The 13,229-nt window shown below is 40.7% G+C and overlaps 1 protein-coding gene across 10 annotated transcripts in view; it reads left to right on the top strand.

Annotated features, from left to right (window-relative positions):
• Positions 1-636: 636 nt before the first annotated feature.
• The window catches only part of PCGF5 (polycomb group ring finger 5), a 149,280-nt gene continuing 136,687 nt past the window's right edge, over positions 637-13,229 (top strand). For 3 of the 10 annotated variants that reach the window (XR_012160028.1, XM_073353828.2, XM_073353829.2), the window contains exons 1-3: positions 642-840; positions 1,423-1,723; positions 7,353-7,449. Coding sequence is in view for 9 of the 10 variants with exons in the window: in XM_073353828.2 (XP_073209929.1) it covers positions 1,612-1,723; positions 7,353-7,449 (209 nt within the window). In the remaining variant the exon portion in view is untranslated. Of the gene's footprint in view, positions 841-1,169; positions 1,270-1,422; positions 1,724-7,352; positions 7,450-13,229 lie in introns of those variants that run through there. The other 7 variants (XM_073353831.2, XM_073353832.2, XM_078853832.1 and 4 more) reach the window with 6 other exon arrangements.

The following is a 13,229-nucleotide window of genomic DNA, read 5'->3' on the forward strand; positions in this document are numbered from 1 at the left end:
AAGTCCCTTTGGAGATATTTTTATTAAAACCATGACAGAAAGAGAAGTCACTGAGTACAGATCAGTGGGGCCCTATCTTGTTCCAATTACTGCTCTCCTCACCTAATGCCACTCAACACAGGCTGCTCCCAGCTTCAGAGCCATCCAGCCTCTTCGCTACCCCTCCTCTCCCCAGCCATCTGCCCCCTCCATCCCCACATCTCCCAGCCGCCCCTCTTCTCCATCCACACCCGTCTGCCAGCCCCATTGCAACTTCCCAGCCATCTGCCCTCTCCAGCTCGGTTACCGCCCCTCCTCTCCCCAGCCATCTGCCCCCTCCATCCCCACCTCTCCCAGCCCCCTCTCCTCTCCATCCACACCCGTCTGCCAGCCCCATTGCAACTTCCCAGCCATCTGCCCTCTCCAGCTCCGCTACTGCCCCTCCTCTCCCCAGCCATCTGCCCCCTCCATCCCCACGTCCCCTCCTCTCTCCAGCTGCCCTCTGCCTCACCTCCAAAACTACCCACTCTCCCCAACGGCTCCCCCGAGTCCCCAGCTGCCCGCTCCAGCAGCCGGTGCCTGGGGCTCTTGGGAGCGGCAGCCCCAGGGCCCGCGGGGGGACGCCGCGCCCTGCCCCGAGAGGCCGCCTGGGCTGTGGCGCAGGAGGGCTCGGCGTGGGAGCAGCGCCTGCGCGCCTGTCCCGCCTGCTCTCGCTCTGGCCCAGCGCTGGGACCGGCCGCGGCAGCCCGGCGGGAAGGAGGGCGGGCTTGAAGGGGCGGGAGGCGCACGCTGTTTCCCTTTCTCTTTCGCTGGGCAGCGCGGCTGGGGCTGCTGCCGGCCAGAGGCCGACGGGCGCCGCAGGTACTGCTCGGGGGGGCTGGGGCGGACACGGGGCAGGAGGCGCCGCAGGTGCATGGGGGGAGGGACAGGAGTTTTCCAAGAGGGAGGGAGCGCCACACTACAGCCCTGAGTCTGGGCCGTGGTGTCCCGGCCTGCCCAGCGCTCGGGGAGACTACCCCCCTTTCCCCTCAGGCCGGGGGACGGGACCCGCGCGGGGAGAGCCGCCCTTCGCCGGGACCCACTGTGAGGCCTGTTTACGGGCTGTGCCTCTACGGAAGGAGGAGTTCGCCCTGTGTGTGGTTCAGTGGGACGTTCCCAGGCTCCTCCAGGGCTTACTGAAAATCTCCCAGGGTCCCGGCAGCTTAAGCGCAGCCCCTGCACCTGTCCCCCACCCACCTTCTCCCCCAGCCCTGAGTGTCACCTTGCCCTGGTCACTTTGCTAGCCTCACGGTAAGCTCATGGGGGGCGGAGGCACTGGCTTAATTCTTGTCAGCAAAAAGCACCTAGCACAGAGTCAGTGCTGCGGATTGCCCCATGCGAAGGACTGTGACACTTGTCTGTTGGGACATCATCATTATGCTTCTCCTTTCACATGCCTTGCAGGTATGAAAACGCCTAGTCCAGAAAAGGAGCAGGAGTTATGAATGATGTCCCTGTGAGAGGTCTGGAATGTCCATCAAATGCCTGGAGAGGTGCAGTTGCACAGAGCAGCTCCTGTGAACCACATCACCTCCAGCTGTCAAACTCACGCCTCTGGCCTAAAGCGTTCAGCCAGCATCGCTTGCCCCACGAATGGCTACCCAGAGGAAGCACTTGGTGAAAGATTTCAATCCTCATATCACCTGTTACATCTGTAAAGGATATCTTATCAAGCCAACCACAGTAACTGAATGTCTCCATACCTGTAAGTAGTACTTTGCAAGGTATCCATCCTTCACAAGTAATGCATCCTCCAGATATCACCACTCATTTTTTAAAAATTGTATAGCCTGAAAGATTATAAAGTGTTTCAGGATGTTCAGCTTGGATATACACTGTTATCACTGAAAAATCTCACTGTGGAGTACTTTGGGCCTTAGAGTTAATTGGGGAAGAGAGAAGTCAAATATTTCAGTGGGATTTATTATGGTTCTGGTAGTATACTCTATTTAAAATTACAGTATACTGTATCCAATGTACATTTCTAGTAACATAAGAACATGAACTATGGGGAGGGAAGGCTCTGAACTAAGCCAAGCTCTGCCAGTTGGTGAGAAATTTTCTGTCTGCACTGAAAATGAATGCCCAAGGCATCTGCACAAGACCCCCCACCTTTGAGTTTCTGCACATGGAACTGACTACAGCTTTACAATGTATAGCCACCAATGTGGGAACCATTCCCTTTGTGGCAAGTTGAGTTGCTACTGGTGACTATCCAAGAACAGAGACTACTTCTCCCTGAGAATTCTTTGGTTTGCAGAAGAGCACTCTGGGAGATATAGCATAGGAGGAATCTGTTGCAGTGAAGCATGTCCTGCTGATCTGTATGCCAAAAATACCTACATTCTTGTGAGGATGGAAGGCTTCCAAAACTTCTGGGGCTGTGGATTGTTTTCACTTCCCAGTTCTTTAACCCCAATCAGCCGTCAGAGTTCTTCAAGCCTAAATCATACAATTCTAGTAATTTAGGCTTGATGGATCACACAGGGTGCTTCCTTAATAATAAATGCTATTTGTGCAGCACAGAAGGGCTACTAATGGTGTTAGTGCTGTGGCTTCTTAGGGACTTGACTTATCATTTAGCTAGTAAAGCCACACCCAGATGATGAAGATGTTGATGAATGGCATCTCCTCAGCCTGGATTCTCTCTTCGTTTCTCTCCCTTTAGACCAGATGTATATTATTAGCTTTTCTTGGTAGAGAAGTTGTAGATGCGGCTGCTCTGCCACTCGTAATATTTAGGTATCTGGACAATGGTCTTAGTGCAGTGTCTGTCATAAGTAACAGCTAGGAATTTTAAACCATCCTGTGCCTTCTGAATGATAGAGACAGGGAGAACTCTCTGGGGTATCTTACACACAGAGTATAGTCCTTGCAGATCAGGCTCAAAGAGCAGCATCCTCATCAAGTGAGCGTGTAATGTCTACTCAGTGAAGTTCAGGAAGGAGGGAGTACTAGCTTTACTATGATTTAAGGATGCCATTCCACACAGAAAAATTACCTGGGCCAGAATTTTCATAACTGTTTGTTGTTGCGTATTAAATATTAATAATAATAAATATATATATATCAATCTGAGTGTCTTTGACATAAATTACAAAAACAAATCTCCCTGCTGAAACTACCAGCTCATCCTACAGCATCTCCTAACAGGACTGTACTCACATCAGAAGGCCTACAGAATTTCCCAACCCTCAACAAACAAAACTCAGTCCCTTTGGTGCCCTTTCCTCCTCTGAAGCCTAAGTAATTGTGTATGACTTGCAGTGTGTTCTGAAGGTCAGTAAACCCATCCAGTTTTGGAACAAGGTGAGTCCCTCAAAGAGGATACCCTACCACCAAGACCGCTCCATTTGTAAATAGAGGGAACTCCAATTTGAGTCTCTGCTCCTTGTAATTGTGACAGTAAGGTGGTCTCTTGAGCGTGTACTTAAATAGGCAGATAGGCACTTAATGGAGCGTGTAAGTGGAAGATAAGTGCCTAAGCAATTTTCAGAAGGGTGATAAAGTGCGTGCAAGTCTGCAGTAGATTTGGGGAATAGTTGATCCTTTAATGGAATTCTACATTGTAAGTGAGTGGCTGATTAACGGTCAACTTTATTTGTGCCCTTGAACAAGTGAAGTGTTTTTAAATTATAATTTTAAGCTTGCTAATTGTTCTAAAAATTAGGTTATTTTTAAAGTTACTATATAAAGAGGTAAAAGTTTAGTTTAATAAAGTAGCTGATCTACAGAGAAGCTTTTCTGTGTATCGCCTATCTTGTTACTTAGCTGTGGATAAGGGAGAGATGAGTCAGAGCTGGAGAACCACATGCTATGCAGATCCTCTGGTCCTTCCATATGCCCCTTCTTGCTCCAAAGGCGTGGAGGCTGGAGTAGCCTCTGAGAACTGACTCCAGTTTGTCTTTGAGTTTTAGGCCTGCACTCCCTTGATTTGGGCTGGATTCTGAGGGAGGTTTTGCCCTATAATGAGCACTTCTATTGAAAATTTCATCTTATATAAATAGAACAGTTATTCAGTGTAAAATGTAAAATATAAGCAAATCTCTTGTTCCAATATGAGACTTCTGCTTAGTTGCAATCAGTGCTTAGATACCTTTGTGATTATCACTGAAAATCTTAGAGAGGCTCTTTCCCTTGAGCTATTTTTGACATAAAGAAACTAGAATGGTATGTAAATACAATTGTTTGCAGTCTTGTTGTAGCTGTGTTGATCCCAGGATATTCGAAACACAAGGGGGGTGAGGTAATATCTTTTATTGGACCAATTTCTGTTGTGGAAAGAGAGAAACTTTCAAGCTTATGCAGAGCTGAAGAAGAGCTCGATGTAAGTTCAGAAGCTTGTCGCTTTTTCAAACAGAAGTTGATCCAATAAAAGATATTACCTCACCCACCTTGTCTTTGTAAATAAAGTATCAATCACGTTGTGTTCCTTCAGTGTTAATGTGGGTGCAGCAGCACTGACACGTATACATAACTGTTTGGCTCAGTACCAGGGTTTGAAAGTGGATCATCCGTATTAACAATTACCCTATATAAAGGGAAACTAGCGCACTGTATGGCATGATTTGTATGTTAGTGAATTAAAGGTATGTCACATTGGTGCTTTTAAGCTGTGGTAAGTCACCTAGAGTGAGTTGTGAAACTTGTATAATGGTTTGCCCTAAGTGTCATGGTGCAGCCAAAAATCAAGTATATCTGACGCTTCTCTCGCTTCACTGACATGCATGGCACATATCTCAAAATTCTGAAACCCATCTCACATTTTGTTTATTTTTTTCTCCATTGTATTGGCTGTCGCTTTGTGTTGTACTATAAAACAAGACAGTTAAAATTGTACCATATTTGTGTATCTCATACTGTAAGTGTAAAGGTTTTTAAAAGGTGTTAAATAAATATAGTTGTCACTTAAATTCCTGCTCCGAGATTTTTTCCCCCTACTCTAGAAATTTCAAGTGATAGACCCAGGACAATATGCGGAGTTTTCCATATTAGGAATAATAGAATAAGAACATGCCTGTGACAGATGAAAATATTGGTTGATGGGCCTACTCCTATAGAGGTATCAAAGACTGTACAAAGTTTTTGAGTGCTAGAATTCGCATTTTGAGTTCTAATTTACTGACAGATATGTAAAAGTCATATATAGCTACTGGTAAACAACTCCCTAATGACAGCACAGTTGTACATAATAAAGAGCACAAGTTATTCAATATTCATTTACAAATCAGTTTTTCCTTTTTCTGATCAAGTGTTTTGGGCTGGTAACATTCAATTTTGGTCAAACTATGCCCTTTTTTTCTTTAACCTTGGGTAATGGAGGGGGAGTTCTTATCTTAACATCTGTCCTTTTTGGAGGATGAGAAGATTTTTGCTTATTCTGAGTTGCATGCAGAGGTAATTATCAGTCACTTTTATAAAACTAAATTACGAAGAGCTTAATTGCAGATCTGTAAGAAGTCATTGCGACTACTTATCTGCTTAAAGTAAAACATGTCTTTAAGTGCTTTGCTGGATCAGGGCCTTAATGTTGTTAGGTAGATTTTATAGCTCTTTTATATTTGAAGTTTAGAGTATTGATAACTTATTGCATACTGTTTTCTAAGGTAATAGTTTGTAAATATATTCATATGACACTAAAAACGATAGTACTGAAGTATTCATGTTTAAGAGGTTTAGGTATAAAAAAAGTTCATATAAGAGCAAACAAGACTAGAATATCAAGTTTGTTCTTCTGTTCTTAAGCCCTTTGAAGAATTTTTGCTCTGTAAGATCGTTTTGTTTTGTGCATGTATTTTCATACAAATGAAAATCAAGTTCAGTATTTAGACAGTCAGAAATATTGAAGTATTTTATTGTTGATTGCTGTAATGAGATCTGTGTAGCGAGTCTCTGTGGTTACTGTTTGTTGCTATTCCATATTAATACTTAATACCATGCAACCCCAGATAATGAAAGTTCATTTGTGTCCTGAGGGTTGTACTGTGCCTCCTTGATGGCATCTGCTTTCTCCTTTGTACCCTGTGTGTCACAAGCCTGAAGTGCATCAGGTGTGCCCCTGTTGCTGGACTTGCCAGCAAGAGATCCTCCTCACTTCATTAGGATGATGGGGGACCTGCAGTGCAGCCTGGCTTCTAGATCCATCCATCCTTGGGAAGCCAGTCATCACTCTTTATAATTAGGAGGGCCAGCCAGTGGGCCGTAAAGTCGATGCCCCAGACTCAGGGAGACGTGAATGCAGACTTTAGAACTTCTTGTGCTGGCTTTCAAGATTATTAAAATGCTTGTTTTGTGAAGATTTCAGGAGTCCCTCAAAGATCCCCATATTATTAGGGTTCACTGTTTTTGTTTCAGAAGTGGTTTTAGTTCTTTGGAGAATTGTTGGAAGAAATTACAAAATAGTTTTTCAGTCCATTTATTAAAGTATTTGCAGTTCACCTTTCAATTCAGGTGAAAAATAATAAATAGAAGAGAGTTAATCTGCATCCAGAACATTTAAACAAATTAATAATATCAGACCTATTACTTCTTGCCAAATTATGTTCCATGTTTTGTCTTAATGATGCTAAAATCTGCACTTAATCATATTTGGAAGCAACCACAGTGCCATACTTTCTGATTAAAATCTATAGTAGTGTTTGGGTTAATATAAATTTGTAGGCTCTTATTTTGATGTTATTTATTCCTAATGCAATATCCATGCTCCTCTGATTATTCTGATTTTAAGATTCAAGTACTGAATGTTCACCAGTGCTTCTACCATCACTGTTGTTAAAGGTTATATATCTGGAGAGGAAAATAGCTCATTTCAACCCGCAGAACAATTTTTTATAATTTTCGTTTTACCCTTTTAGAAAATAGTAGATGTCAAGTTTTTCAGTCACCAACATTGCAAGGAATTCTGTATCGTAACTGATTGCAAACTTACCTTCATTTCAGATCCTCCAAAGTCATGGCTAGCTCCTGCTCTGCTGAGACTCCCCAGCATGCAGTTTCTCTGAATTGCTGTGCAATGTTGTGAGGAATATAAAACAATAAAAAAAAATTGCATACTTATGAACAATACTCTCCTAACCTGTATTCGCTCAATGTTATAATATCTCAGCAGGCCACAGCTAGTCTTAATTTTTGGGAACAAGAAACAGATAAGTTAATGGTGCATTGTAATCACTTGTGTTAAAGAATACCCCTCTTATCCCTGCTACCAGAAGCATTCAGCATTAGTCTGTTTTTTTTAATTGCAAGCCAAATGTGAGCAATAATATTTTCTTGATCTAAAAGTTGCACTGTAATAATGTATAATTTTATCTAATGCACAATTTTTTCTTTTACAGTTTGTAAGACATGTATTGTTCAGCACTTCGAAGACAGCAATGATTGCCCCAGGTGTGGCAATCAGGTGCATGAGACCAATCCATTAGAAATGTTAAGGTAAGACAACATTAAACAACATTTGATTAAATATAACGGTATAATAATATACCATAATTTTCTTCTTTTTTATTTTTAATTTATTCAAATGCTGCCTCCTATGTGTATGCTCTAGGCACCCTTTATATTACTTGAATATAAAACTAAATGAATACCCAGCATAACCCACCAGCAGCAAACTGGTCAACTAAAAAGTTTCAATTTCCCCTCCTTTAAATTACTCCCGGTCTTCAAATACATAGAAAGAAAGGTGACCATTGTAGTTTGATTAACCTCCATTTAGAATAACATCACTTAAAAGGAGAAAGCACTTTAAAAATACCTCTGACATCTACATTAAATATTATACGCTTATTTTGCAACTGGGAAAGGAGCAGTGGCACAAACTCTATATATTCCCTAGAAAGCTCTTCCAAAACTGCCAGTTCCCCTTCTAGGCCTCTTCTTTTAATATGATTTTTTAAAATTTGCTGTTACTATATTTTAATGGTCTGTCGTTTTGCCCATTGCTCTGTAGCCTAATGTTTATATTTAAATTTACTGTTGTTTCTAGTATGGCCTTTCACTATATTGTTCATTCATAATTCAAACATTCCAGAATGCACTTGTACAGTTGCTGGGTACCATTTCAAACCCGATCTCTAATAAGTCCCTTTTCCAGAATTGCCTCACCAAGAATTGCATACAGTAAGCTTACATATGTAGATGATTGCTTGATCTAGGCCTGTAAATTGATTGGCATTAAAATTTATATACCCGTACACCCGTCTGGATGCGAACATTCTTAAAGTCTAGCATTAAATATCCATAATATACTTTGATTTATTCAAGACATTAGGCAGAAGCTAGACAGAAATCCCCTCTTTAGCAGACAAGAGAACAGTAGACATGGTGTTTTCCATCCCTAAAGGAACCCAGTTTGATGCTATATGAAATAGAAACAACAGAATTAGCGAATTACTATGTCAGATTCCCAATGGCATGTTTCTTGATTTCTCTCTGTCATATTTATAAGTTGCCTATCGCCTTGATATCAACATAAGATTTCCTCAGAAGAATTCAAAGTTTCAAGAAAAACAGTTGTTTAACAGAGTTTTGAATTGTCATGATGTGAAAATATATTTCATGCAGTTAAAGGCATAAACCTCCAATACCTAAATTCTCTGTCCTATCTGCCTTGTTGAGCAGCTTTTCCTTGATCCAGTTTAGACTAACAAGGCTACCTCTAGAAAATGTTCACCCTTAAGTACATAACTAATTTCCCACAGTGCAAAGTACTTACTCTAGAGAGAAACAAATGTATATGAAATATGGAATCCCATAGGCTGAAAGGCCAAAACAGTTCACCGCTATAATCCTCATGGAGAGAATGGGATATCTATTACTTTTTTAAAACACATTTTATTTTTGCACCAGCCCTAGCGCTGTCCCCCATTTCCTGCGTCTTTCCTTCCTTTTCTGTCTCTGATAGTGTCACCAATATACTGGCAACTGCAGAAATTAACAGGAGCTACATACACTCCAGAACAGTTTTTCCAATGTCCCTCTGTGTCAGCCCAAGTACATAATGGAGTATAAGTTCTCCTACCAGCCGATGGAGTTGGAGAAAAGCAAAATTCTGGTGACAACACTCCTGTTATAGAGGGCTCTGGCTGTGTCTGTTTGTCTGCAGCCCATGATGATAGTTCTTTCCTTCTTAGCCTAGCCATCTTTTTCTGTATGTGTATACTTTTCTTTTCTCTCTCTTACCTCTCTGTCAGGATTAGATTGTTTAGTGAAGGGCGCTTTGAAATGACACTAGAAGAAATTGTTCCATTCTTCTCAGCACTGATAAAGCCTCAACTGGAGTACTGTGTCCAGTTCAGGGCACCACACTTTGAGAAAGATGTGGACAAATTGGAGAAAGTCTAGAGAAGAGCAACAAAAATGATCAAAAGTCTAGAAACCATGGAAAGATTGAAAACAATGGATTTGTTTCTTCTAGAGAAGAGAAGATTGAGGTGAGGGGGGGTTTCATGGTAACTATGGTCAAGTACATAAAAAGTTGTTGTACAGAGGGTGATATCCTTATCCCCTGAGGGTTGGACAATAAGAAATGAACTTAAATTGTAACAAGGGAGATTTAGTTTAGACATTAGGAAAAATGTCCTAATGGTAAGGGTAGTTAAGCAGTGGAACAAATTGCCTGGAGAGTTTATGGACTCTCCGTCATTAGAGGTTTTTAAGAACAGATTAGACAAACTCCTGTCAGGGATGGTCTAGATAATACTTAGACCTGTCTCAGTGCAGGGAACTGTGCTTGATGACATATCCAGGTCCAGTCTACGTAATTCTATGAGTTCTGAAGGGAACTTTTAAGGTGAAAATTAGAAAATATTTTAAGGTCATTAAAATATGTTCATCATGGAAGGAGCCTTGGCCTTGCCAGAAAGGGAGTAAGAACTGCCTACACAATGTTTATTGCCTGGTGGTTCTCCTGAGGATGGCTGTTCCAACACTTTTTGTCCATGTTCAGCAGAGATAGTTACAGCTCCAGCCTTGGATGACTCTGTAGATTTGGGTGACCAACTCTTCTCCCTGATGATTACTTAGTAGGCCAAATGATAATTGGGAGAAATGCAGTTTCTCCCATATATTGTCCTTATATGAAATATATCAGCCTTCATGGCCATGGCCTCTGTCCTAGTCTCATGACAGCTCACAGTTTCAGCCTTTGACCCAAAGGAGAAAGAAACCTCAGTTTCAGAGTTTTTCTCAGCAGCGGATTAGCATCCCTTTGTGGATACCATTATTATGGAGAAAGCTATGAAAACTAATAATCCTGAAGGGAAAAAATTCCTATGGGGGTGAGTTGGACATCTTCAATGTCAAAATGTTTTAAAAAGAAAATATATTTATGCCAATTGAACAGGTGAGCTGCATTATTAATCTACAAGAGAACTCCTTGAAGTCAAAGAAGAGAGCTTCAGTTATTGCTAGCCAATGGAATATGTTTATCCACAACATTTTTGACAGAGGATGAACTATAATGGAAAACCCCCCACTATTCCATATGCTCTTAGACAACTTTTAAGTGGCTCCAAGAATGTATCTAATTTCAGTTCTTGTAGCATCTAAAGGTATGTGTACATTGCATCTGCGAGCAAGCCTCTCAGCATGGGTAAATAGACTTAGATTTGCGGGGCTCGAGCTTGCATGCTAACAATAGCATTGTGGACATTGTGGCTCGGGCAGTAGCTTGAAGACCACCCAACCCCTTGGGTCTAAGCTTAGGTGGCTAGCCCAAGTCTCTGCCAGCACTGCAATGTCTACATTGCTATTTTTATTGTGTTAGCTCAAGCCCAGGTAGCACAAGTCTGTCTGCCTGGGCTGGGAAGTTCACTCCCAGCTGCAGTATAGATGCACTCTAAAGTAGAATCCAACATCTAGAAGTGCATAGAAATACCACTTTCCTAGTTGACTGGAAGGGAGGGTCCAAAGGTTTCAGTGGGCTGGAAATCAGAGAGAGAGCACCTGAGAGAGTTCATGATTTTTGCAGTTTCTGTGCAGCTTGTGATCTGTTTGGCCTACAAAATCCTGCCATTAGTAATGTGGTATAGATCTGGTAAAGTGATATAGCAGAAAGAAAACACCAGTACAGTAGAGTCTGCAAGGGTTTTTCCTCCAGGGGTGATAGATATAGATATAAATATATTATAGATATTGACATTAGGGCTGTCAAGTGATTAATTAATCACGATTAATCACGCTTTTAAACAATAATAGAATACCATTTATTTAAATATTTTTGGATGTTTTTTATACATTTTCAAATATATCTATTTCAGTTACAACACAGAATACAAAGTGAACAGTGCTCACTTTATATTTATTTTTTATTACAAATATTTGCACTGTAAAAAACAAGAGAAACAGTATTTTTCAATTCACCTAATACAAGTACTGTAGTGCAATCTCTTTATTATGAAAGTTGAACTTACAAATGTAGAATTTTGTACAAAAAAATAACTGCATTCAAAAATAAAACAATGTAAAACTTTAGAGCCTACAAGTCCACTCGGTCCTACTTCAGCCAATCTCTCAGACAAACAAGTTTGGTTACATTTTCAGGAGATAATGCTGCCAGCTTCTTGTTTACAGTGTCACCTGAAAGTGAGAACAGGTGTTCGCATGGCACTGTTGTAACCAGCATCACAAGATATTTACGTGCCAGATGCGCTAAAGATTCATATGTCCCTTTGTGCTTCAACCACCATTCCAGAGGGCATGCATCCATGTTGATGATGGGTTCTGCTCGATAATGATCCAAAGCAGAGCAGACTGATGCATGTTCATTCTCATCGTCTGAGTCAGATGCCACCAGCAGAAGGATGGATTTTCTTTTTTGGTGGTTCAGGTTCTGTAGTTTCCACAACGGAGTGTTGCTCTTTTGAGACTTCTGAAAGCATGCTCCACACCTCGTCCCTCTCAGATTTTGGAAGGCACTTTGGATTCTTAAACCTTGGGTTGAGTGGTGTAGCTATTTTTTAGAAATCTCACACTGGTACCTTCTTTGCGTTTTGTCAGATCTGCAGTGAAAGTGTTTGTAAATCAAACGTGCTGGGTCATCATCCAAGACTGCTATAACATGAAATACATGGCGAATGCAGGTAAAACAGAATGAGAGACATACAGTTCTCTCCCAAGGAGTTCAGTCACAAATTTAATTAACGCATATCACCAGCATGGAAGCATGTTTTCTGGAATGGTGGCTGAAGCATGAAGGGGCATACGAATGTTTAGCGTATCTGGCACACAAATACCTTGCAACAGCTACAAAAGTGCCATGGGATCTCCTGTTCTCACTTTCAGGTGACGTTGTAAATAAGAAGCAGGCAGCAGTATCTCCTGTAAATGTAAACAAACTTGTTTGTCTTATTTCAGAGTAACAGCCGTGTTAGTCTGTATTCGCAAAAAGAAAAGGAGTACTTGTGGCACCTTAGAGACTAACCAATTTATTTGAGCATGAGCTTTCGTGAGCTACAGCTCACTTCATCTTAGCGATTCGCTGAACAAGAAGTAGGGCTGACTGTACTTGTAGGTTCTAAAGTTTTATATTGTTTTGTTTTTGAGTGCAGTTATGTAACAAAATGAATGTTTGTAAATTACACTTTCACAATAGAGATTGCACTACAGTACTTCCATGAGGTGAATTGAAAAATACTATTTCTTTTGTTTATCATTTTACAGTGCAAATATTTGTAATAAAAGCTATATAAAGTGAGTACTGTACACTTTGTATTTTGTGTTATAATAGAAATCAATATATTTGAAAATGTAGCAACACATCCAAAATATTTAATAAATTTAAATTGGTATACTATTGTTTAACAGTGCGATTAATCGTGATCAATTTTTTTAATTGCAGTTAATTTTTTTGTGTTAATGACGTGAGTTAACTGCGTTTAATCAACAGCCCTTCTATATATTCAGAAATTAAATCAATCGAGCCTCTGAAAATTTTTCATCCAAAAATGTTTCGATACAAAATGGCTTTTTGAAGAAAATGGAATTTTTTGTTTCCTTAAAAAGTTACAGTGAAATGAATCAAAGTGAAAATTGTTTTGTTTTGAATCAAAAAAATTTTCAATGTTTCCCCCCCTTTTCCAGTGGGAGAGATGAGGATGGGAACAACAATAATCCCTTTAATAACTGAAACAAAATGATGATTCAAATAAAGACAGTTTTAATTTCACTGAAGCATTTCAGTGAAAATTTTTGAACAAAGTGAAAATATTTTA

The sequence above is a fragment of the Lepidochelys kempii genome, chromosome 7, assembly GCF_965140285.1.
Source record: "Lepidochelys kempii isolate rLepKem1 chromosome 7, rLepKem1.hap1, whole genome shotgun sequence".
Taxonomy (NCBI): Eukaryota; Metazoa; Chordata; order Testudines; family Cheloniidae; genus Lepidochelys; species Lepidochelys kempii.